Consider the following 26,858-nt stretch of genomic DNA (forward strand, 5'->3'; position numbering starts at 1 on the left):
AATGAAATGCAATATATTCTCATTAAAATTTTAAAACAATACGGAAATACATGGAAGAAAATTGAGTTATCGTCCACATATCACTTCTTTCTGTAGTCCTCTAGAGCTTTCTAGACAATCTCCTGTGTATTACATGCTTTTGATTTTTCCTAAATGCTATTGTACTGTGTTGGATTTAGCTTGCTATTTGTAATTAAGAGTATCTGTGTGTGCCCGCAGATGTGGAGGTCAGAGGTCAACCTCAGTTGTCTTCCTCCGTCACTCTCCACTTTATTCTTGAGACATGGGCTCCTCCGATGAACCTTGTTTTGGTTAGACTTTCTGGCTCAGCCTAGTTTTAGGTGGCTGTTGGGACCCAAGCTTAGGTCCCCGTTCTTGGACAGCAGACACTTCGCCCATTGAGCGTCTCCCCAGCCTAATAAATTTTGCAGATATTATTTTTGGTCAGTAGTTAAAATTTTTTTGGAAACTTAAATTCTTTTTAGAAATACCTAATCTTTTAAGTGTTGTGGTATATGCTTGTGGAGTTCAAGGGCCAGCTTAAGCTACATGAGACCTATCTCAAGAAAAAAAAAAGATGTGGTAACACACACCTGTAGTCCCAGCACTTGGAGGTAAAACCTAAGGACCCTTACGAGATGGCAGCTGCTCTAACTCAGAGCCGTTCTAGCTGGTTCACTAGGAAAGAACCAGGGAAAGAGGTGTCTAAAAGGAGCCTTTTTGAAGTCAGGACAAATCTCAAAGACTGTCTTCTTGACCACATTTAATAGGATCAGACTGCTGAGCAATCTATGCCTCCAGGCATAGTTAAAAACAACCAAGCCGGGCGGTGGTGGCGCACGCCTTTAATCCCAGCACTCGGGAGGCAGAGCCAGGCGGATCTCTGTGAGTTCGAGGCCAGCCTGGACTACCAAGTGAGTCCCAGGAAAGGCGCAAAGCTACACAGAGAAACCTTGTCTCAAAAAAAACCAAAACAAACAAACAAACAAACAACCAACCAAAACAATGGATTAATAGAGTCTTAGGCCTGAATGTAGTCCAAACAAGGCACACCATTTACCCAAACCATCTTAATTGGTTTATCTCAAGGAAAGAGGAAGTTAGGAAAAACCTGCTGTCACCTTGGGCAAATGTGTACTTCCAAGGCTTTGCTGCCCAAAGAACACTAGTAACTTCATACTGTAAGGGAAGTAGATGGCTTTGAAGTAGTCTGACCACATCACAAAATAAATCACAACTGCAAATGCTGTAGAGCTAGATAATTGTCACATGCCTTTAATCCCAACTCTCACTCAGGAGACAAAGGCAGGCAAGTTTGTGAGCACTAGAGGCCAGCCTAGCTGGTCTACTTACAGAGTTCCAGGCCAAGTGGTGGCTCAGTGACTAAGAACACTTGTTGCTCTTGCAGAGGACTCAGTTTTGATTCCTAGCACCCACATGATGGTCATGGTGGCTCCCTACCATCCACAGCTCCAGTTCCAGGGGAGTCAGTCCTTCAAGGGCACCAAGAACACACATGGTACACATATGTATATGCAGGCAAAACACTCACACATAAGATGAGTAAGTCTAATAAAAAATAAAAGCATTCCAGGCATCCAAGAAAACATAATGAGGCAATGTCTCAAAAAAAAAAAAAAAAAAAAAAAGCTATAGCCTTTCAGTGCAGCCGGGTGTTGGTGGTCCACGACTTCAATCCCAGCGCTGAGGAGGCAGAGGCAGGTGGATCTATGAGTTTAAGGACAGCCTGGTCTACAGAATGAGTTCCAGGACAGCCAGGGCTACACGGAGAGAAATCTTGTCTGGTGGGATGGGGGGTAGGGGGTGGGGGGGTGGAATCTCAGTTCAGTGGGTAAAGGCACTTGTTGCCAGAACCCGTACATGGTGGAAGGAGAAAACTGATCACCACAGATTGTCTTCTGACCTCGACATGAGTGCCATGGTGCTCGCAGCATTCGCGCGCGCGCACGCGCACACACACACACACACACACACACACACACACACACACACGATAAATAATTACTTTTTTGTTTGGTTTAGTTTTTTAAGCTATGTAACAGCGAGGCTTTTAAGGCAATCTACAGTTGCTGTACTAGTAGCTAACTGATGTTCAGAAAAGCAAAGCAAGGAAAGAAAGCAGGAATAGAAACTGCCTGTGAGAGCACCAGATGTCAGAGGTAGGACATCGTGAGTGTGCTTGTTAAACCAAAGGAAACCAGGTTACACGGGTAAAAGAAGGCAGAAGAAGGCAGAGTCACATCAAACAGGGAACGTCAGTCAAGAAAAGGAGCTGCAGCCAGGCATGGGACAGTGCACCTGAAGTCCCAGCACTTGGGAAGTAGAAGGGAGAGTTAGGAGTTTATCTTCAGCGCAGAGTGACCTTGAGGCCAGCCTAAGATATAGGAGAAAGAGAAACTACAAAACAAACAAAAATGTCTGGAGTAATGGTACTTGCATTCAGGAGACTAAGACAGAAGGATCTTCAGGTAGAGGCCATTCTAAGAGGCTGTGTATTGAGACTGCTTTAGAAACAAGAAAGAATCAAATGGAAATTCTGCAGTTGAAAAGACAACAGAGTTTATTAAAGATGCTCAACATTTAATTTGTTCTAACAGAAGAAATGGTCAATATGACTAGGGGAATAGCTCAGTAAAGTGCTTACCTAGTATATATATTAGACCCTGCTTTCAGTCACAAGTAATAGAGAGGGAGAGGGAGAGAGGTGGGGGGAGAGAGGGAGAGAGGGAGAGGGGAGAGCTGGAGATGTAACTCAGGTGGTAAGGTGCTTGCCTAACTTGCTGAAAGCCATGGTTTTGATCCCCAGCACTTCATAAAACTTTATATAGAGTGCATGATTGTAATTCCAGCACTCAGGAGATAGAGACAGGAGGATTGGGGGCTCAAAGCTGTATTTGATTACATAATGAATTTAAGGCCTGTTAATCATGGTCTTTGGGAGTTGGAGACAAGAGAATCAGAAGTTCAGGATTAGTCTCAGCTGCATAGCAAGTTTGAGGTAATTCTGGGATACTCGGAACCTTATGTTAGAAAGAAACGAGCAGGGAAGGGAGAATATAAAGAAAAGAGAACTGAACAGAGCCTCATGGAAACGTGGGACACCTTTAAACACATTAGTATTCCTAGAGTGGGACTGAGGAAGGTTGGAAGGAAAAGAAAAATCCTTGAGTAGTGCATGAAAACTTTCACATTTATTGGAAAACATTATATATCAAGAACGTCCTCCATGCAAAGAAATTCACACCCAGACATGTAATAAAAATACTGCAATTCAAAGACAAGGAGACAGTTTTAAAAGGCAACAAGAGAAAAATAGGTCATGAGATACGAAAGAACTCCTTCCTAGAAGATTACTTCTGAGTTTCTCATCAGAAGAAATTCAGAGAACATCACAAGCAGGTAACACTGTCAAGGTGCTAAAAGAAAGAAAAGGAACACTCTAACCTAGACTCTTACATGGAGCGAAACCTAAGGACTCATTATAATCAATATTAAAAGTAATTCTGCAGGCTAAAAGCAAGTAAACACAAATGGAAATTCAAATCCACTCCGGGGGGGGAAAAAAGAGTACTAGAAAGTAATTATAAAAGATAGTATAAATTTTTTTTCCCCTTGGGCTGCTAGCATGAGTGAAGCTGTGAGTTCAATCCTCAGCACCACACAAACCAAGTATGGTGGCACATACTGTAATCCCAGCACTTGAGAAGTAGAGGCAGAGAATTTGCGGTTCAAAGTTATCCAAAATTGCATAGTATTTTTTCAGGCCAGCCTGGACTACATGAGACCATGTCTTCAAAAACAAACAAACAAACAAAGAGTTGAACTGATTTTAGAAGGAACTATTGATAGGAATGGTGAGATGGCCCGATGTTTAAAGTGCTGCTGCCAAGACGGATGACTTGATTCAGTCCCTGGGACCCACATGGTGGAAGGAGAGAACTGACTCCTACATGGTGTCCTCTGACCTTTACACCATGGCATGCCTGCACACACACAAGCAAAAGAAATGGTGGTGCACGCCTTTATTCCCAGCCCTCGGGAAGCAGAGGCAGGCAGGTCTCTGTGAGTTCAAGACCAACTAGGTCTGTACATACACTGTGGCATGTGTGCACATCGCACACAATAGATAATAAATATAAATTAATTGGTTTCTTTTGAGACAGGATCTCACTTTGTAGCTCTCACTGCCTCAGAATTCACTCTCTAGACCAGGCTAGCCTCAAACCGCCTGCCTCTACCTTTGTGAGTGGTGGGATTAAAGGTAAGTGCCACCACAACTGGCTTGAATATAAATAAACTGGAATTTTAAAAAACAAACATGAGAGAGAGACACTAACTTGGACTGCGAATATAACAGCACTGTAAACATGAAAGCAACTGTGGTTAACTTCCCATGAGCCTCTGAAAAAGGACTTGTCCTGGGCCTGGTGTGGTGGCACACACCTGTAATCCCAGCACTCAGGCCAAGAGGCAGGAGGATTGAGAGTTTGAGACCATCTGGGCTACATAATACCCTGTCTCAAGAAAAGAAAAAACAAAAAAGTTGACCCTAACTTTAGTTAGCTATGAGGTGAATGTAGACTGTCCGTGTCTGTACAGACAACAGCCTTAATTGATTGTGGCTTTAGAATTACCTATGATCTCCAGATAACTTTTAGATCCCAGAGCATTTCTAGGGAGATCTGAATCTAATATGAACACTTGGGACCTAAAGCAAAGGTCAGGAGATCTATGCTTTGCTTCAGTAAGCAGCGTTCATACCAAAACATATTCTAGTGACTGATGCTAGGCTCTCTTTGAAAGTGCCCAGCCTGGATGAAGGGAAGCCGAGGAAGAAGCACTGGCCACATCCTTCTTCCCTCGGCTCTGATTTTGGAGATACTGGGAGCAGAGGTGAAAAAACAGTGTTGGTAGTGAATTTGGAAGTATCACAATAAGTCACTGCAATTTTCACTCCCAGCTCTTTCCCTTTTTATTGAAGATTTCATCCATACCTGTGAAAAGCTCTGCCATGAAGGAGACTGTGGACCATGCTCTCGCACATCAGTTATTTCCTGCAGATGCTCTTTCAGAACAAAGGTAAACCTTTAACCATGTTGAAATCACTGTCATCATTGCCTTTTTACATGGAGAGTGTGGGCGAGGAGGAACCAAAGTAACCCCGTGTTACTCCAGTGTATGATTCACTGAACCCCACTGACGTACACTGGCACATGCACCCACTGTGCACCATTTTTAGGATAGGATAACCTTCAGGGTTGTGGCACTCACAGTTCAGAGGCAGTCATGGGGTGAGGCAGTGCTACCAGGTACGGATGTGAAGAAAGGCACAGACTGCTGGGATTTAGCCAAGTGGGACTTGGACACAGCCCACGGAACTCCTCACTGGAGAGTTTAGATGGCTGCTGAAGTAGCCAGCAGGCTCGCTGAGTTGTCATGTGAGCTGCAGGTCCCTGGGCCCCAGGACCACTTTGACTTCACTGAACGCTGTCACGGTCATTGTCGCAGCTTTCCGTTTTCTTTCTTTCTTGTTTTTTAAGATTTGTTTATTTTCTGTGTATGAGTGCTCTATCTGTATGTACACCTGCATGCCAGAAGACATCAGATCCTTCTATAGACGGCTGTAAGCCACCATGTGGTTACTGGAAATTGAAGTCATTGCTCTTAACCACTGAGCTACCTCTCTAGCCCCATTGTTGCAGGTTTATTACCAGGAAAGGACACAGATTACAATTAGTCAGTAGAGGAAACGTAGGAAAGAGTCCAAGAAAGGACCAGATGAAGCTTTTGTTTGTTGTTTGTCCTTCCCTGTGGAGTCGGGATAGCATTACCTTCTCAGTAGCTGACAATGTACAGAGAATACTCCAGCCAGGAAGGCTCATGCAAGCCTGTGTGTTCCGATGTTTATTGTCATACTGGTATGATTTACTAACCTATAAAGCCCGTCTTTCCAGAGTTCTGTGGATACTGTGTGACCCTAAGACTATGCAGTGTGGCCAGCCTGCTTCTGTGTCCTATGCTTAGACTATCCAGTTGACACAAACCATAGACAAATAATGGCATTTGACTACACAGTACCTCTTGAGAGTCAAGTACAGAAGTCAGAATTCAGTTTCTAGTTTCAGTCCTGGGTAGTCAGTCTGATTGGGCTTTGGGCTACAAAGTGGCATCTGAGCATTTTGGAGCTGGGCTTTAGTACCCATTTCTGTCTCTAACTGGAAAAGATATGCAGTCTTCATGGCTGTCTTGGGATGGAGCCTTCTAAGTAATGAGCTGTCCTGCTCCTCTACCAGGAAATCATTTCTGCGCTTATCAGGACTTCCTCTGAAGAGCATAGGTTGCGGTGGAGATAGATCTCAACAGTTGATTCTTTTTATTAAAGTAGCCAAGGTCCGGGCAACCGCTGATTCCCAAATAAGTTTGAAGATATAGTTAGCTTAATGGATAAGCTTCAAAATGAAAGGGAAAAATAAAAGAAAGAAAAGTAAATGTAATATAACTTAGTTTGTGTGAAGCTTATGAGGTATTTTTTCTGAAAGTCACAGTATATGTAAATGTCAGTTTGCAGCATGACTTTATACTTTATACAAATGCCATGTTGACTGTGAAGGAGTTGGGGGTGTAGCTTAGTGATAGAGTATGTGTTTAGCATGTATGAAGCCTCTTCATTTAACCACATGGATTTTTCTTTTTCTTTTTCTTTTTTTTTTTTTTTGTTTTGTTTTGTTTTGTTTTTTCAAGATAGGGTTTCTGGCTGTTCTGGAACTTGCTTTGTAGACCAGGCTGGCCTCAAATTCAGAGATTTGCCTACCTCTGCCTCCCCAATGCTGGGATTAAAGTCATATACTGCCATGCCTGGCTACATGAATTTTTTTACAAAATGTTTCTTGTAATGGGATGAAAACAAATTTGGGGGATGTTGTTTTGTTTCTTTTCTTTTTATTGGTTTGAATTTTGTTCTTTTGAGACAGGGTCTCAATTTGTAGCCCACTCTGTACCTCTCTGTACCACCCAGGCTAGCCTTGAATTCAAGGCTGTCTTCTTGCCTCAGCCTCCAGAGTGCTGAGATTATAGGCGTGCACTTCAGTTTTATATACCTCTTCACATCTGTTTGCAGCTCCAATAGCCAGTTTTGTAAATCAGAGCCATTTTTACAAAATGAGCCCAATACAGATGCAGCTTCTAGGCAGTGGGCGCCTTCCACCTCCTGTAACTGATGCAGTCTCCATCCATTAGCCTTACCACACATGGTCCACTTGGTCATGCCGCAGCAGATGGCATGTGGTAAGCCCTTGGGGGTCCTCTTGTATAGTTGAAACCACGGTAATAGTGTTTTTGGTTATGTATTTTCCAAGGCGTGTTAGGTGTTTGCACTTATGTTAAATGATGGCAGATTATTACCTGTTTTCAATATTTGTCTTTGTTGTTTTGTTTTTCGAGACAGGGTTTCTCAATGTATCCCTGGCGGGCTGTCCCAGAACTGGCTCTGTAGTCTAGGCTGGCCTCAAACTCACAGAGATCCACCTACCTCTGCCTCCTGAGTGCTGGGACTAAAGGTGTGTGCCACCACCACCCATCTCTATTTTTAATTTTTAAAAATTAATTTTTTTAATGAGTTAATTTTTTGAGACAATGTCTCACTATGTTGCCTGGCTATCCTGGAATTGGCTGTCCTGACCGTACTTTCCGAGTGCTGGGATCACAGATGTGTACCAGCATGCCTATCTTGGATTCTCCATTCTTATATCTTCTTTTTATGGATTTTGCTGTTTGTGCCCTGGTCAGGCAATTATTTCTCTTCATTTTGATACCTTTAGCCACCCCTTTCTTTTCAGACTTCATGATTCCTAATCTGCTCTGAGTGTTAAGACCAAACCACAAAGATTGTTGAAATCGTATTGCATGAAAAGTCAGGAAATCTGGGTCCTATTGTATGTGAAGCACACTGCCATGATTGGGCTAGCTCCAGGCTGGAGTTGGTGAATAGCAGTGTTACATTTTGTATTCTTCTGCGAGGATCATTTAATTACTCCTAAAGTGGCTGTTGTTTCTTTTCCTTTTTCTGTAGGAGCTTCCATGTACCAGTCTTAAAAGTGAAGGTATGACTGTAATGGGCCACAAGGGGACTTTCTGGAATGAAGATAATGCCCTGTGTGTTCACAAAATATTGAGTTATGTGTTTGGCAAAATTCAGTGAAGAAACATTGAAGATTTGTCTGTTACATTTGTAACTTTTACAGTAAAAGGGGAAAATCATACATTGAATTCTAGTTAGTAGATTTCTTAAAAAAAAAAAAACTAAGCTAAAATACATTCATGTCTACTGCTTACTTTGAAATACTTTTTAAAAATTAATTGATGCCTGGTGTGGTGGTACATGCCTATATGACTATATGACTATATGCCTATATGACTATATGACTATATGACTATATGCCTGACTATATGACTATAGTCCAGCATTCTGAGAATTTGAAGCCTGTCTGAGCCTATTAACATAGCAAGTTCAGGCCCCCCTGCATTATAGCCCTGTATAGTCTCCTGAATTGAAATAAAAATGAGGCTGAGCTGTTTCAGCTGATAAAGCCGCACAAGCCTGATGACCTGAGTTTAATTCTAGAGCCCACATGAGCCAGATGTGATATAATTCCAGCGTTCCTACTGCAAGATGGGAAGCAGAGACCAGAGAGTGGGTCCGACACCCATGGGACAGCTAGTCTGGAGTGTGTCTTAAAGCTACAGAAACTCAGGTTTCTTTAGCCTTTGATCCTGATTGCCCACTCTGTACCTTTCTGTCTTGAAAGCCATCATGGAGTCTTGTCTAAGTCACCCTAAAACTCGTTTTAGGTGACAGTATGTACAGAGTAGAAGCTTTCGTTCTGTTCAGAAGGAGAGCAGTGTTGATGAGGATGGTTCTGAAAGTAACAACAGAGAAGTCAAATTCATGAACAGTTATACAATGTATAATCTCTTCTTGGTTTATTTTATTTAGCATTTTTCTGAAGTTTGTCATTTTTATGGCTGAATAATATTCCATATATATATATATATATATATATATATATATATATACACACACACACACACACACACACACACACACACACACACACACACACACTGCATTTTATTTATCCATGCATTAGCTGATATCTATTTAGGTGATTTCTACTTTTTGGCTATTGGGAATAATGAATGCCATTATAAAACTTATACATTAGTTTGTTTTTTCATTTTTTAGACGGGGTTTTTATGCTCAAGCTGGCCTCCAATTCACTGTATAGTTGAGGATGCCCTTGACTTTCTGATCCTCCGAGTGGCCTCCTGAATGCTGGCATTATAGACATGCACCATTATGCCCAGGTTTTTGTTTTGTTTTGTTTTGTTTTTTTAAATTATGATTTTATTTATTTTTATTTTCTATGCACTGGTGTTTTGCCTGCATGTATGAGGGTGTATGCCTGTGTGAGGGTGTCAAATCCCCTGGAGCTAGAGCTCCAGACAGCTGTGAGCTGCCATGTGGGTACTGAGAATTGAATCCAGGTCCTCTGGAAGAGCATCCTGATTTTTTTTTTTTTTTTTTTTTTTTTTTAAGACAGGGCTTTTCTGTGTAATGCTGGCTGTTTTGGAACTTGCTCTGTAGACCAGGCTGGCCTCAAACTCAGGGATCAACCTGTTTCTGCCTTCAGAGTGCTGGGATTAAAGATGTACACCACCACATCAAGCCATATGCCCAGTTTTCAAACAAGTTTTTGTTTAAATAACTTTTTTTTAAGATTTATTTATTATGTATAGTGTTCCGTCTGCACATTGCCTGAATGCCAGAAGAGGGCATCAGATCTCGTTATAGATGGTTGTGAGACTCCATGTGGTTGCTAGGAGAACTCAGAATCTCTGGAAGAGCTATCAGTGCTCTTAACCTCTGAGCCATCTCTCCAGCCCCATAATAATTTGTTTATTTTATTTTGTGTGCATTGGTATTTTTGCCTGCATGTATGTGTTAGGGTATCAGATCCTCTGAAACTGGGGTTACAGACAGTTGTGAGCTGCTATGTGGGGTCTGGGAATTGAACCCAGGTCCTCTAGAAAGGCAATCAGTGATCTTAACCACTGAGCCATCTCTTCAGCCCCTAAATAACTTAAACTTTTGGATTTTATTTATTTTTGAGACAGGGTCTCACTCTGTAACCCAGGCTAGCCTTAGACTTGTGCTGCCTATACCTTCTGAGTCCTGGGATTACAGACGTGTACCACCACACTTGGTTTATGAAGTTCTAGCCCAACCAGGGCTACACAATGACAAAAACAAACCAAAAAAAAAAAAAAACATAGCTGTCATAACGTAAAATGGATGGGGTTTTGATTTTCTTTTTCTTAATGGCTAGTGATGTTATACACCTTATGTTCTTATGGCCATTTGTGTGTCTTCTGGGGGAAAAGATCTCTCCGAGTCGTTTGTACTTTTTAAAAATTGGGTTCTTGGTCCTTCTGTTGTCAATTTGTAGTATGTATCTGGATCTTAGATGCTTTAGAGGTGTGTAATTTGCAATATGTTTCTGTTTTGTGAGTTGTTGCCATTTCTTTTCTTTATGGTGTCCTTCAATTTCATACACAAAAGTGTTTTGTCTTGTTGAGTCCAATTTATGTTTTCTGCCTTTTGTGTATGCCTTAGGTGTCCTGGCCGTTTTTTGTTTTGTTTTTGTTGTTGTTTTTGTTTTTCGAGACAGGGTTTCTCTGTGTAGTTTTGGTGCCTGTCCTGGAGCTCTGTCTATAGACCAGGATGGCCTCGAACTCACAGAGATCCACCTGCCTCTGCCTCCCGAGTGCTGGGATTAAAGGTGTGTGCCACCACTGCCTGGCTGGTTTTTTTTTTTGTTGTTGTTGTTGTTGTTTTCTTGGTGGGGCTTGAACTCGGCCTCACACATTCTAGAAAAGTGCTGTAACACTGAGCTAACCTAACTCTAGTTACTTTTGAAAGTATATATAAAATATGGAATTACACTCCATCTTTTCTTTTTTGTGTGTGATGCTGGGGATCATTTGGACCTTCAACAGGCTCCATAGGCACCCTACCACCGAGTGAATCTCTAGAGCTCATTTGAATTTTTGTTAGATATGTATGTACTCCATCTACGAAGAATGATTACACCTTTTCTCTACATCCTTACCCATATCATGTATTAATCAGCTTTGTTTTTCTTTGTTTTGTTTTGTTTTGTTTTGTCTTGTTTTGGTTTGGTTTTGACAAGTGAAAATAATATTTTTAAAGCATTTTCATCAGTAATTTATGTACATTATTACATTTGTGTTTCTTCAGCCTGTAATCACTTATAGGTATGTTGAATGAAAATTCACATCTTTGTGTGTTTATTTTTTTCTTTAATTGGCTGTAACAGATGCTACATTTATGTGTGACAAGCGGTGTAACAAGAAACGATTGTGTGGACGGCATAAATGTAACGAGATATGCTGTGTGGTAAGTGGACTTAGCATTTGCTGGTGTAATCTGGTTCCATTCATCTGGAATCCTCGGCCCTCTGGAATGTGGCCACTAAACAGCAATCAGAACTCTCCTAGTCCCCACGCGCACTCAGCAGACACAGCATCCACTGGCACAGGGGAAGAAGAGGACATGGAGAAGGCCTCCGACCCCAGTTCTAAGAAGCTTTATTTTTTCTTTTTGAGATTTTCTTTTTATTTTCTTTAGTTGTGTGTGTGTGTGTGTGTGTGTGTGTGTGTGTGTGTGTGTGTGTGTTGGTCAGTATGGCGTAAGTATACATGAGTGCAGGTGCCTGCAGAAGCTAGAGGTGTCAGACCCTCTGGAACGGAATACAGGCAGTTGTAAGCCTCCTGACATGGAAGCTGAGGACTAAACATGGACCTCTGCAAAAGCCAGCCCCCAAGACAACTGTAGAGTGCTCCTTTGGGGTGACTGTGCTGTCCCAGCACAGACTAGCATGACTTAGCAATCTGAGCTTTGGGTTTCATGTAGTCATTGAGCCATATCAGAGGCCAGAATGAGTATGCTGGTGTTCGGGTTTTTTTTGTTTGTTTTGTTTTGGGTTTGTTTTGTTTTGTTTTGTTTTGTTTTGTTTGTTTTTTTTTTTTTTCGAGACAGGGTTTCTCTGTGTAGCTTTGCGCCTTTCCTGGAACTCACTTGGTAGCCCAGGCTGGCCTTGAACTCACAGAGATCCGCCTGGCTCTGCCTCCCGAGTGCTGGGATTAAAGGCGTGCGCCACCACCGCCCGGCTGGTGTTGGTTTTTAATACAGGTTCTCCGTTTATTGCCCTGGCTGGCCTAGAACTTGCCTTGTAGAAGGCCAGACTAGCCTAGAACTTGCCTTATAGAACAGGCTGGCCTAGAACTTGCCTTGTAGAAGACCAGACTAGCCTAGAACTTGCCTTGTAGAAGACCAGACTAACTTGAATTGCCTTGTAGAACAGGCTGGCCTAGAACTTGCCTTGTAGAAGACCAGACTAGCCTAGAACTTGCCTTGTAGAAGAACAGGCTGGCCTAGAACTTAGGGTGGATTCTCCTGCCTCTGTCTTCCTAGTGCTGAGATTACTAGTGTAAAGACACCATGCCTGGTTGACTATGGCCCTTTTTAAAGGCACAATTTCATTTATTTAAAATAATTGTTTCTGTAGAATTAATGTTGGACCACTACCTGACATTGGTATTGTGTTATCTATATGTGTATACATATATATGTAATGAGATGCTGTATGATACATATAAATAATATAAATAAGGCAACATGTATGTATATGTACATGGTTATATATATACAAACAAGGCAGAATAATAACAATAACAAGGTATTGTAAATATATATTTGTATATGTTATTCGTGTCTATGTATAGATGCATACAAACTTCAGTGTTCCTTTTTTTTTTTTTTTTTTTAATGGTCTCACTATGTAACCCTAGCTAGCCTGGAACTTACTATATAGATGAGTAGACCAGGCTGGCCTTTAATTCACAGATCTGCCTACCTCTGCTTCTGCCCCCCAAGTGCTGGTATTAAAGGCATGTACCATGACACCTGGTACAGTATTCTTTAAAAATTTATATTTTGGAAAAAAAAAAGCAGTGGATATAGTTAAGTTAGTAAAGTGCTTGTCTCACAGGCATGAGTGTGAGTGTTACAGCTCCGGAGGGAGAGGTATCCTGACTTGTTGGGAAGTCGGGCTATACCTGAAGCTGGGGTGCAGTGGGGGATGGGCTTCCCGAAGGATATAGCAATCCTGCTCCTCTCTTAGAGAGAGCCATTACAGCTGAGCTTTGCTCTGCACCCCCTTAAGACTTCCCAGCAAGGCTCTGCTACTTCTCTCTGGCCCAAGATGTTTCTTCTGCTTCACTCTGCTAAAGGGTTTACCTTTGCAGAAATGTAGCAATCTCCTCCAGCTCCCGTGAAAAGTTGGTAATTTTGTCTGCTCAGCCTTGCTCAGTCCCCTAAGGAAACTTCTCAGCAAGGTTTTTTTTTTTCTGCTCAGTATCCCTAAGGGAAAGTCTCAGCAAGGGTCTTCTGTTCAGCACTGGCGAATGGAGATCTTCACCCAAGACTTTTAAGAAAGAGATTTGTTTGGGAAGGAGGAGTCCAGGAGAGTGGCTGCCTCTGCCAGGGTGGGAAAGGACAGCCCATAGCTCAACAGGCAGGGGTGGAGTTTCTCCAGGGAGAAGACTTTCTGCCCAGGGATTGGTTAGTTTTCCTCCTCAGGGATTGGTTGGTTTCATTAATCAGGGGCAGAGTTGGCTCTGGTTTCAGGGCCAAGTGCGTTGCTTTCACTCGACCTTTTTAGCTTTTTGGCTCTAACTTTAGGGCCTGGGCATATTTCTTTCACTGGCTCTGGTTTTAGGGCCAAAGTATGTTTCTTGGGTTCTGGGTTCAGGGCTAAAGTGTTTCTTTCACAGGCTCAGGTCTCAGATCCAGGGTGGGTTTCTTTCACTGGCCCCTTTTCCCTACGTTGAACCCTCGCACACACTAAAAATGCTGGGCATGCTGGAGGACCAAGAAGGCTGAGTCTGATGAAGCAAGACTTTGCTGATACACTCCTCCTAGACAGAGGGCTGGAGAGAGCAGCTCTTATCGGAGAAGAACCACAGCACTGACTGTACTGCCCAACATTCTCCACTGTCTCTGCGATTTTTTTCCAAATTAATTTACGTCTATTGAAGAGGAGTGGGTATGCTTGTTCAACACTGCTGGGCATGGTGATATGCGCTTGATTATCAGTGCTGGGAAATAGGCAGGAGAACCCCTAGAGCTTGCTGGCAAGCTGTTCTAGCCTACTGATGAACTCCAGGTTCATGAGAGACGAGAGTGTTCTGAGAATGACGCCTGAGGCTGGCCTCGGGCCTCCAACCATCCCACACCTGTGTACATAGCGCACATGTGTGAGAAGCTTTGTCTTGACAAAGTGAAGAGTGATGGTATCGTGTGTTACACCAAGGTGGATACATCAATGTTTGGAACCCTGAAGCCTTTCTCTGATTATCAGAAAATTCAAACAAAAGCGGGGAGACAGTACAGGAAGCTCATCTACACAGTATTCAGCTCCAATAAGTGTCTCCTCATGACTAATCTTGTGTCTTTCCTATCTCCCCCGCCTTCCTTGATGGTTTTGAATCCCTTCCCACAGTCCTTTAATTCATAAATGTGGGCAGCTTTGTCTTTATTTTGTTTGTGAAATGGAGGAAAAATCGTGAACTAATAGAAACTTTTCCTCTTAGGACAAGGAGCACAAGTGTCCTTTGATTTGTGGGAGGAAACTCCGTTGTGGCCTTCATCGGTGTGAAGAGCCTTGTCACCGAGGGAACTGTCAGACCTGCTGGCAAGCCAGTGAGTACTCGCTGTGTATTTAGTTTCTGGAGCTGGTTGTAGTGGCACATGTCTTTGTGTTCAGCACTTGGAGGCAGAGGCCGGCAGATCTCTGTCAGTTTAAAGCTAGCCTGGTCCACATAGTGAGTTCTAGAACTACATGTAGCCAGAGCTACATAGAGAAACCCTGCCTCAAAAACAAAAGTTTCTTGGCATAGTTTGAGCAATTGGTTTGCTTAGATTGATAAAAGTTTTTTAACCTAAGCCTTACTATTTCAACCATGTTAAGACTTTTCAGTTATTCCTAGCCAAACATGGTGGTACATTCCTATAAAGACAGTACGGGGAAGAGCAGGGAGCCAAACGTGGTGGTACATTCCTATAAAGACAGTACGGGGAAGAGCAGGGAGCCAAACGTGGTGGTACATTCCTATAAAGACAGTACGGGGAAGAGCAGGGAGCCAAACGTGGTGGTACATTCCTATAAAGACAGTACGGGGAAGAGCAGGGAGCCAAACGTGGTGGTACATTCCTATAAAGACAGTATGGGGAAGAGCAGGGCAGAGGCAAGAGGATAGCAAGTGTGTAGGTTCAAAACCCCGAGTTCAACCCCAGAACTCGGCGGGAGGCTACATCAACGACAAATTATTACATCTACGTGTACCCCAAACTCAGGAAAGCTTGTCTTGTTTCATTCATTCCCTCAGGTTTTGATGAATTAACCTGCCACTGTGGCGCCTCTGTGATCTACCCACCAGTTCCCTGTGGGACTAGGCCTCCTGAGTGTACCCAGACCTGTGCCAGAGTCCATGAATGTGACCATCCAGGTGAGTCCCATGTGTTGCCACACCTCACAGCTTATTCCTACCCAGTGGTTTAGAGTGTGTTGTGTAGCTGTGCGGAATACTCTGGCCATTCTGGGTTAGCTGCCGTTGCTCCCCTGCTTCTGTGAAGGTGTATCTTGTATCTGTGATTTGACAACACATGCGTTTCTTTAGACTTGTAGCTGTCAGGAACATCCCAAAGTTTGGAAGAAACCCTAGTTTGTTGTCTTTCAGAGACTTCTCTTCCTTTGCTGCCTCTACTTTTGATACATATTCAAAACTGGACGTTGTTTTCACAGAATTAAAAATAATTTAGTTAAAGCCAGTGAGCTAGCTCAGCAGGTGAAGGTGCTTACTCCCAAGCCTGGTGACCTGAGTTTGATTCCCTGCTCCCTATGGTAGAAAGACAACCAACTCCTGAAAGTCGTCCTCTGATCTCTATGCGCATGCGCACACGCGCACACAGCAAATAAATAAAAATAATAAAAAAAATCTTGAATTTGGTTTTTGTTAAAGAAGCAATATGTTGATTAAGTAAAATTAAATTATAGAATATTTAAGTCGGGGGCCTGGAGAGATGGCTCAGCGGTTAAGAGCACTGGCTGCTCTTCCAGAGGTCCTGAGTTCAATTCCCAGCAACCACATGGTGGCTCACAACCATCCAGAATGAGATCTGGTTCCCTCTTCTGACCTGCAAGCATATATGTAGGCAGAACACTGTATACATAATAAATAAATAAATCTTTAAAAAAAAAAAAAAAGAAAGAAAGAAAGAAAAAAAGAAAATTTAAGTCGGGCTTGAGAGATGGCGCAGTGGTTAAAGCCCTGACTGCTCTTCCAGAGGACCCAGGTTCAATTCCCAGCACCCAGTAGTTCACAACTGTCTAACTCCAGTTCCAGGAAATCTGGCACCTTACACAGATGTACTTGCAGGCAAAACACCACATAAAAAATAATTTTAAAAAAATTTTAAGTCAAGGGGCTAGAAAGATTGCTCAGTGGTTAAGAGCACCATCTGCTCTTTACGGAGTCCTGAGTTCAGTTCCCTATAACCACCTGGTGGCTCACAACCATCTCTAGTAGAATCTGATGCCCTCTTCTGACATAAAGCCATACATGCAGATAGAGCTCATATCCATTAAATATATAAATCTTTTTGAAAACTTGGGTCAAAATATTGGTATTAATTCACCTATTATAGCATTTTAAAAGGATTTAATTATGTGTGTATGTGTATGTACATGAGCACAGAAGCAGAAGTGGATGTCAGGTCCCCTGGAGCTGGAGTTACAGGCGGTTGTGAGTTGTCTATTAGAGTCCTAAGAACTGAACTCTAGTCCACTGAGCCGTCTCTCTAGCCTTCCATATGTCACCTTCTTAGAGTTATGTGTCTGTATGCACATATATGTCATACATATATATATTATATATATTTGCCTTTTTTTCTTAGACTCAAAGTGAGGTCCTACTGAATGTAATGATTGTAAACTTGCTTATTTTTTTTTTTTTTTTTTTTAAACAGTGTAGTTTGTTGGGCTGTTTCAGAGGGATTGAGATAGTCTTAATTTGTAGCCAGCCTGACCTCTAGCTTGCCATGTCTTATCAGGCTGGCCTCAGATTCTTGATCCTTCTGCCTCAGTGTCCTGAGTGCTGAGGTTACAAGCATACACCACCATATCTCAACAGTGTAGTACCAATTTGTATTTTCTCACATACATATTTATTTTAAATTCTATTTGTGTGTATATGTGCACATGAATATACACGTGTGTACTAGTATGGACATACATGTGCCATAGCAGACGTGGAGGTCAGAGGACAACCTGCAAGAATCAGTTCTCCTACCATTTAGGTCCTGAGGATAGAGCACAGGTTGGTGGCTTTGGTCTCTCCTACCATTTAGGTCCTGAGGGTAGAGCACAGATTGGTGGATTTGGTCTCTCCTACCATTTAGGTCCTGAGGATAGAGCACAGGTTGGTGGATTTGGTGACCAGCATCTTCATCCACTGAGCTGTCTTGCTCTCCGATATAGACTGTTGAATTTTATTTTTATGTGTGGGGGTGCTTTGCCTGTGTGTGTCTGTCTCTAAAATAGACACCAGTTGCATACAGTGTCCACTAAAGAAGAGGGCATTGGATCCTTTGGAACTGGAGTTACAGGTGGTTGTAAGCTGTCATGTAGATGTTGGGAATCAACAGTAATTTTTTTTAAAGATTTATTTATTTATTATATACAGTGTTCTGCCTGTAGGCCAGAGAGAGCACCAGATCTCATTACAGATGGTTGTGAGCCATCATGTGGTTGCTGGGAATTGAACTCAGGACCTCCAGAAGAACAGTCAGTGCTCTTAACCACTGAGCCATCTCTCCAACAACATTGATTTTTAAAATAGCGATAAAGTGACCTGGTACATCAGTGGTTCTCAATCTTGCTAATGCTTTGACCCTTTAATATAGTTCCTCACCATGATTGGTGACCTCGACCATAAAATTACTTCATTGTGACTTCATAACTGTAATTTTGCTACTATTATGAATTGTAATGTAAGTATCTGTTTTCCAATGGTCTTAGGCAACCCCTCTGAAAGGGTCATTTGACCCCCAAGGGTCATGACCCATAGTTTGAGAACTGCTGTGTTGCATAGATAGGCCTCTGCTTTTCTAGTCCCATTTTATGTTGCTGGATATTTAAGTTGTTTTTAGTTTTTCTCTGATAAACTATTATAGATACCAGGCCAAAAACCACTTGACATCACATCACATCTTCCCTTTCTACCCAACCTAATTGCTAACTCTTGTCCCAGATCATATTAGATGCTACTCTGTGACAAGACTTCCTGGGGAGACACAAAACATAAATCCACTCCCCCAGATAGGGAGCCCACAGCAGACCAAAGTATAGATACCACCAAAGTCCAACTTAGTGAACCAGCAAGTTTTATTGATGTTACTTACAGGAATATGGGTAAGGGGTTACTTACAGGAACAGAAATGACTCAGTGACAGCTGAATCAACATAGCCCAACCCAGCACAGGTGACAGTTCACACAAATTTGGGAACCTGGAGCACTCTGCATAACCTTCAGGAAGCTCAACATATTGCAGAGTGGACTTTCCAGGTGCCTCAGTTGCTCTAGGCTTCCTCCAGGCAGCTAGTCTGGTCTCAGGTCTTCTTTGCAGCTTGGCTTGTCTGAGAGTGACTTTCTGCTGGCTTTATTGTTTATTCTGAGAAGGAGGGAGGGACCAAGGGACCTAGTGAATCTGGTCAGTTTCAGGAACTTCCTGAAACTATTCCAAGTTAGTTTACCCTCTGGCTTAAGGAGCTTCCCTCTAGGGTAGAATGTTTCAATCTCAGACAAACTGATACACAGCAGGTACATTGTTTCATTTATTAACCCCTGTGAAATAACTCAAGGCACCAGAGCTGATACCTACACTAAGTCTAGCCATGTGATTTGAACTTAAAATTAGATGACCGGCTCTCAGTTTTTTAAGTTAATGAATATAGTAAAACAGAACTAAGCAAATTGATCATGAAGTAGCAACGCTTTCTTGGGAAACTTGGAATGATCTTCCCAGCATGGTTTGTAAATTCCTTTCTTGGTAGTCATACCAGCATGAAGTGTCCAGGCCAGTTCCCATGCAGCCCCTCTTTTCCACCAGCTTGCAGGAATTACAATGTCCAAATCCTGCTGGGTAAAATCATTACACAGTTTATTTTGTAAATGGATATTTTGCCTACATAAATGTCTGTGCACCTCTTGTATGTCTGGTGACTGGAGGCCAGAAGAAGGCATCAGTCCCTGGAACTGAACTAACAAATGGTTGTGAGCCACCATATGGGTGCGAGGAATTGTACCTGTGTCCCCTGGAAGAGCGGCCCACAGCAGAAGCATCTGACACAGAGTAGATGACAGGTGTCTGGACATTAGTTAGCTAAGAGTCAGACACAGAAGCATAGGCAGACCAGGTGGCTGTCCCTTGGGCATCATGGGAAGGCTGACCTGTTTCTGGAATTGGCATGCCTCTTCCCATCTCTTAACCTTTTCTCACACTCCAGCCTCTTTCTTTTTTAAAAATGTGTGTATGTGTGTGTGTGTGTCTGTGTGTCTGTGTATATTTGCTACATGTATGGATGCCAGCACAGGCAAGAAGAGGACATTCAGTCCCCTAGTTACAGCCAGTTGTGAGCCACCAACGTGAAGTTGAGTCCTCTGGAAGAGCAGCAGACTTTAACTGCTAAGCCATCTTCCTAGCCAGATACAAAGCCAGATATGTTTCTACTTCCTTGTGACCATTTAGAATAAGTCTAAACTCTAGGATTTGAAAGTCTGACGTTACACACCATTTATAACACGTTTATAGTATCCGTGACCTTATTTGGAAATATCTCTAAAGTCATGTTTCTGTTTTTGCAGTGTATCATTCCTGTCACAGTGAGGAGAAGTGTCCTCCTTGTACGTTCCTGACTCAGAAGTGGTGCATGGGCAAGCATGAGGTAAGTTTCCTCTCTCCTGTGCGTCCTTTGTTCAGTCGGAAGTGTATGCTTGATTGCTTAAACTCTGTTAGTCTCTTTTCTCAAAATAAATACAGTCCAAGAAGCAGAAGCTTTCTCTTACCACCTTGCACTTTGACGTTAAAATTAGCATACAATAAAAATTTCCAGGGGCTGGCAAAATTGGCTGAGCTTAAAGACACCATAACAAACCTGACAACCTAAGTGTAATCCTTTTAACCTACATAAAAGGTGGAAGGAGAAAATTGACTGCATAAAGCTGACCTCTGATCTTCACGTGGATGTCATAGCACAGTTGTATGCACACATACATACATGCACACACACAGAGTAATAGTAAAGTAAAATAAATTTTTGAAATTTATTTTATTTCATGTGTATGAATGTTTTGCATGCATGTATGTCTGTATCATGTGTATGCCTGGTGTGCATGGAGGCCAGAAGAGAGCATCAGATCTCCTGGAACTGCAGTCACAGATGGGGTTGTAAGCTGCCATATGGGTGCTGGGAATCAAACCTGGGTCCTCTAGAAGAGCAGCCAGTGCTCTTAACTGCTGAGCCATCTCTCTAACCCTGTTCTATCATTTTAAAATCTGGTTACAACCAAGAAATGCAGCTGAGTTGACCCTGAGAGTACATGCTGGATTGAAAGACACTAGGTTGCTCAGCATGGGCTAGATAGTCACTGGCCTAGGAAAAGTGGTTCAATGACGGCATCCAGAGTAGAGACAGCCTCTACCAGCTGCCTTCCCTTAGGCCTTATGCAGCTTTTTATCCTTATTACTGGCCATACAGCCTCTACCACAAGGACACCTTCATTCTTAACCTATAAGCCACGTTTGGCTGAGTGGTATAAACCCTTTTAAACATATTTTTTAATTTTTTAAAATTTAATCTTTTATTTTTTTATTTTTAATCATGTATGTGTACGCACATGACTATAGGTGTCCTCAGAGGTCAGAGACATCAAATCCCCTGGAGCTAGAGTTGTAGGAGGTTGTGAGCCCCTGACATAGGTGCTGGGAACTAACTCGGGTCTTCTGGAAGAGCAGTGTGTGCTCTTAACTGCTGAACCATCTCCAGTCCCCAGAACAAACTTTTGCAAAGGGCATATTTGGGCCAGCAAGATGGTTCCATGGATAGGGGCACCTGCTGCCGAACCTCGTGACCTGAGTTTGCTTCCCAGAGCCCACGTGGTGAAAGGAAAGAGCCAACTCCACAAGTTATCCTCTGACTTCCATGTATGCACACATGTGTATGTGTACATGCGAGCTCACACACACATACAGTAAATAAATATTGAGGATAGATATAACCAAAATACAGTGTGTATGAAATTTCCTTTCCGGTTTGTTTATTTTTCAAGACAGGGTCTCTCTATGTAGCCTTGGCCATCCTGGAACCTGCTCTGTAAACCAGGCTGGCCTCACACTTAGAGATTCTCCTGCCTCTGCCTCCCGAGTGCTAGGACTAAAAGCGTCTGATACCACCACCAGACTGTGTGTGAAATTCTTAAAGAATTTTAAATATTATATAAATAGAGGCTGAAGAGATGGTTCAGCTATTAGGAGCACTCGTTGCTCTTCCAGAGGACTTGGTTTCAGTTCCCAGCACCCACAGGGCAATTCACAACCATCTGTCACTCCAGTTCTAAGGAATCCTGTGCCCTCTTCTGACATGAGGGTGTAAGGTATGCATGCATACATACATGCAGGCAAAAGACTTATACAAGCAAACAAATAAATAAGATTTTTAGGTATCGATGTATATTTAGAAGCCAGCAAGATGGTTTAGTGGATAAAGGTGCTTGCCAATCCTGGCAGCCTGAGTTCAGTCCTGGATCATGTGGTAGAAGAAGAGACCCAGCTTTCTCAGATTGTTCTCTGACCTCTACACAGGCGGCATGGCACATCTGTGATCCCACAGTCACACATACACAAGTTATAGGTTTTTGATGCATATTTATTACAGATAGCTGTGAAAATGCTGTTCTGGTACAAAAACAAAAACACTTTCTTTGTTTGCTGTGCTGGGGATTAAACCAAGGGTTTTGCACATGTTGGGTGTGTAGGTTAGTTTTAGATAACACAACTTGATACAACCTAGAATGACCAGAGAAGAGAGTTTTACTGGGAAATTATTTAGACCAGGCTAGCCTGTGGTATGTCTGTGGAGGATTATCGTTGTTAATTGATTAACCCAGTCCGCTGTGGAAGGCACGGGTCCCTAGGCCCGTAGGATGGAGAGCTCAGGCTGGCAGCAGGGAAAGAAGCAGCACCCCCTCTTGTGCGGCGGTGATGTGGTGTGACCAGCTGCTGCGTTCCTCCCTAGCTGCCCTGCGGTGGTGGGTTGTACCCTGGAACTGTAAGGCAGACACCCATCTCCCACCCATGGGCTTTCCTTAGGCTCTTCTGTCTCAGCACCATAAATGGAACTAGATCCAAAATTGGTACCAAGAACTGAGGCGGTTGCCGGGATAAATCTGGCCAGGTGGTTTGGGGGAGGAGTATGGAAGACTCTAGAACTGGGCTACATAAGCCATTGAATGCTGTTGGCTGACCTAAATGGGCCATTCTAGTAGGAGCTTGGAAGAAACATGTGCCCTTCGAGGGCTGGTTCTTGAGGGCAGGGTGGGGGGGCGGGGTAAGGACTTTATCAAAAATTGGGCTTTTCGTGTAATTTTGGCCAATAATCTGTGTGCTGATCAGACTGGAGCTGAAGAAAAGCCAGGATTGGTGAGAGAGCAGCACCAGTGGGGCAAACCTTCTGTGCCTCCTAGAGACAAGGATTTCCTGGGGTAAGCAAAGAAGCTAGTGTAGCTGTTGTCCGGGGGCCAGGCTACACCACAAGCTGCAGCAGAAATGGTGTTGTAGGAGTTACCACATGGTACTGGTTTTGAAGGCACAGAGGGGTCCTGGAGAGCAGCTGAAGCCAGATACCATGTGGCAGGGTCCAAGTCCCTACAGAGAGCCCCGGAGCGGCCATTGGTAAAGGGGAAGCCTCAGTTGCATTGGAGACCCCACAGTATTGGAGATGCCAGAATTTGGGAATATCCACCAGTGAGAGCTGCTGGTGTGGATGGATCCACCCTAAGAGAGCAGCTGTGTGCCCTGTGGATGTCAGAGATGAAGAGGGAAGGCTGCCTAAGCCCCCTGGAGCCTGGAAGATTACATTATGATTGAGTTCCCTGTGCTGGACACTGACCTGAGGATTGGGGTTTTGCTTTAGTGTAGCTGCTCTTGTGCCCCAGTTCTTCCCTTTTGGAATAAGAATGTTTAAGTGTGTAACTTGTTTTTTATCTTGCAGGAGCTCACAATTAAGAAACTTTGGACTTTTAAAGAGACTTTGGACTTTTGAAGTGTTGGAATTTTTGAAGACTTTGGGGGGCTTTTTTTTTGCAGTTGGACTATATTTTATATTAAGATATTACCATGAGATTTGGGGACAAGAAATGTAAAATTATTGTTCAAAGTGACATGTTTGTGTGCTAACTTGACTAGGGGTGGCTTGTGCTGGTTTAACTGTTAACTTGACACAACCCAGAATCCCCCAGGAAGAGGGTCTCAATGAGGAATTGCTTAGATCAGGTTTGGCCTGTGGGTGTGTCTGTGGGGGATTATCTTGATTGTTAATTGATGTGGGAAGACACAGCCCTGTGAGAGGCACCATTCCCTAGACAGCAAATCCTAAATTGTATGGATGGAGAAATCAAGCTGAGCAGCAAGCAAGCAACATGCATGTATTCATTTCTCTCTTCCCTTGACTGTGGATAAGACTAGCTGCTTGAGTTTCTGCCTTGACTTTAATGCAATAATGAACTGTAACCTGGAATTGTAAGCCAAATAAACCCTTTCCTCCTCTGTTTCTTTTTGTCAGGCTATTTTATCACAGCAACAGAAATGGCAAGGGCCTGTGACTGAGCTATATCCCTCCTAGCCAGTGAAAGGAATGCTCTTTAACATTTTGTTGTATAATCAGGGATATGTGATACATGCTTCTCCTACTCCCAAAATGATATATTATGAACTTAAGTCATGGTCCTTCATGTTCCTTCTCTTTTTGTGGTTGCTTTGAGGCAAATTGAGGCAGATTTTTTTTTTTTTTTGGTTTTTCGAGATGGTTTCTCTGTGTAGCTTTGGAGCCCATCCTGGAACTCACTTTGTAGACCAGGCTGGCCTTGAACTCACAGAGATCCTCCTGCCTCTGCCTCTCAAGTGTTGGGATTAAAGGCATGCCACCACCGCCTGGTGAGGCAGGATTTTATATGGCTGAAATTGGCCTTGAACTTGGCCAGGTAGCCAAACATCTTGGACTCCTGATCCCCTTGACTCTACCTCCCAGGTGCTGGGATTACAGGCATGTGCCACTATATTCATTCTGTGGATCTTACTTTCTCTGTCAGCTTATGTGCTATAAAATATTCATGTGTTATCTTTATTCGGTAAATAATAATTGAATACCTACTCTATGCCAGGTAATAGACTAGGTATGGGATGACTCAGAAGTTAACAAGACTGACACAAGATGAGTGAGCAGATAGAAACAGACAATTGTAAGTACAGGAATGTGAGGAATACAGAGCCCTAGGGGGATAGATCTGCCAAAGAAAGTCATTCTAGAGGAAGTAACGCTATGAAGGACACTAAGATACCAGCAAGTCACGTGAGGAATGGGTGAGAAGAGCACAGGCCATAAGCGAAACATATCCCTGATTCCTAAGCAGTTAGGAGCATGTGTGTTCTAGATCTGGAGACCTCTTCAAAGGTAGAAGTTGGGGGTCACTGGAGCTGGATGTGATAGCAAGTGCTTGTGATCTCAGCGTGAGAAAGGCTGAATGAAAGGAAGGAAGGCAGACTTCAGGGCTAGCCTGGGTTGTACAGCAAGACTCCATGTCAAATTAAAAAGTCATGTGTACTGGGATAAAAATTGTTGCCAAATTTCAACAGCCGTTGTAGGAATTTGAGTGAATACATAAAAGTAATCGTGAAGCTGAGCATAGTAGCATGTAGCTGTAATGCCGGCACTTGGGGATGTGGAAGCAGGAGGATCAAGAGTTCAGAGCCAGCCTGTACTACGTAAGACCCTGTTTCAACTGGGCAGTGGTGGCACATACCTTTAATCCCAGCACTTGGGAGGCAGAGGCAGGCAGATGTCTGTGAGTTTGAGGCCAGCCTGGTCTACAGAGAGTTCCAGGACAGCCAGGGCTACGCAGAGAAACCCTGTCTCAAAAAAACTTTGATCTCATAGTAGTAAAGTTTCCAATGTTTTTCCCCCCGAAATGGGAGACCTAGAAGCAAGTAGTTTCTCAAGAAATAAAATGAGTTGAGAGTTCCTGTTGCCTCTTCATCCTTTTGTTTGTTTGTTTTTTTGTTTTTCCGAGACAGGGTTTCTCTGTGTAGCAGTCCTGGCTGTCCTGGAACTAGCTCTGTAGGCCAGGCTGGCCTCAAACTCACAGATATCCGCCTACCTCTGCTTCCCAGTGCCACCACTACCCGACACCTTCATTTTTAGAAAATTGTGCGTGTGTGTGTGTGTGTGTGTGTGTGTGTGTGTGTGTGTGTGTGTGTGTGATGGGTGCCACAGAGTTATGTGTGGAGGTCAGATGACAGCCTAGAGGAGTTGGACTCCTATGAGAGTCCTGGGAATTGAGTTCGGTTCATCAGGCTTGGCAGCATGTGCTTTTACCCACTGAGCCAATTTGCCAGTCCTTAGCTTGTCATTCTTTATGACAGGGTCACCTGAAGTTCTGAGACCATCAGCTGGGAGATGTGATGGAATAGCTGAATGTTTAGTCACATAAGACAGCCCTGCAGCAGGGCCAAGGGTATTCCTGTCCTAGCATATAAAACTTAGTTTTTCAACTCAGAGACTTAAAAGACTGGGTGATGGTATCATCTCATCCTAGTTTGTCGTAGGTGTTCTGGGGGGAGGAAGGGAAACTTGGAATGTTAAGACAGGCTGACTTCAAACTCACTCATCCTACCTCAGCCTCTTGAGTGCTAGGACAATAGTTATGTACCACCATCATGGTTACAGCATTTCAAAAGTATTCCCTAGTTACCTGGTCTCATCTGTTTATTACCCATTTATTAAGAAGTTTTTTGGGTCACACATGGCTGCTGCCACAGCTTTATCCTTAAACAAAGTTCCCATTTGATTTTCTTTCCTGCCTACTTGGACACTTGGACTTGGAAAATATAACTGTTGCTAGGCAGTGGTGATGCACAACTTTAATCCCAGCACTCAGGAGGCAGAGGCAGACAGATCCCTGAGTTGAAGGCTAACCTGGTCTGCAGAGCAAGTTTCAGGACAGCCAGAGCTGCTAAACAGAGAAACCCTGTGTCTGAGGGGGAAAAAAAAATGGTTTTCAGTTAAAAGAGATTTTTGTTTTTTTAAATCTTTATGGCTGTGTATGGTGGTACCCAACTTTAATCTAGTACTCAGAAAGCAGAGGCAGGTGGATCTCTGCTTTGAGTCCAGCCTCGTCTACACAGTTAAGACCCTGCCTCCAAAAAAAAAAAAAAATTATTTAAGCCAGGCACTATGGCACATGCATAGAATCCTAAAATCAGGAATCCAAGGCTACCTGTGGCTGCATAGTTTGAGGCCAGCCTGCACTATTGGAGATCCTGTCTCAAAAATTCCCAAACAGGGCCAGCCACATGGTTCAGCAGG

The 26,858-nt window shown here is 43.1% G+C and overlaps 1 protein-coding gene and 1 non-coding gene across 3 annotated transcripts in view; both read left to right on the forward strand.

The window, feature by feature from the left end:
• Nfx1 (nuclear transcription factor, X-box binding 1) overlaps window positions 1-26,858 on the forward strand; it is a 69,345-nt gene that overhangs the window by 25,397 nt on the left and 17,090 nt on the right. The window contains exons 10-16 of one of the 2 annotated variants that reach the window (XM_059254126.1): window positions 5,003-5,100; window positions 8,090-8,120; window positions 11,418-11,497; window positions 14,755-14,863; window positions 15,550-15,669; window positions 20,086-20,165; window positions 23,490-24,046. In XM_059254126.1, coding sequence (XP_059110109.1) covers window positions 5,003-5,100; window positions 8,090-8,120; window positions 11,418-11,497; window positions 14,755-14,863; window positions 15,550-15,669; window positions 20,086-20,165; window positions 23,490-23,540 — 569 coding nt within the window. In that variant the 3' untranslated portion in view covers window positions 23,541-24,046. Of the gene's footprint in view, window positions 1-5,002; window positions 5,101-8,089; window positions 8,121-11,417; window positions 11,498-14,754; window positions 14,864-15,549; window positions 15,670-20,085; window positions 20,166-23,489; window positions 24,047-26,858 lie in introns of those variants that run through there. The other variant, XM_059254125.1, reaches the window with a different exon arrangement.
• On the forward strand, window positions 14,023-14,151 carry LOC131905429 (small Cajal body-specific RNA 4). The gene has a single exon (XR_009377941.1). It is a non-coding gene; the product is annotated as a small Cajal body-specific RNA 4 (non-coding RNA).

The sequence above is a fragment of the Peromyscus eremicus genome, chromosome 2 (assembly GCF_949786415.1).
Source record: "Peromyscus eremicus chromosome 2, PerEre_H2_v1, whole genome shotgun sequence".
NCBI classification, from domain to species: Eukaryota; Metazoa; Chordata; class Mammalia; order Rodentia; family Cricetidae; genus Peromyscus; species Peromyscus eremicus.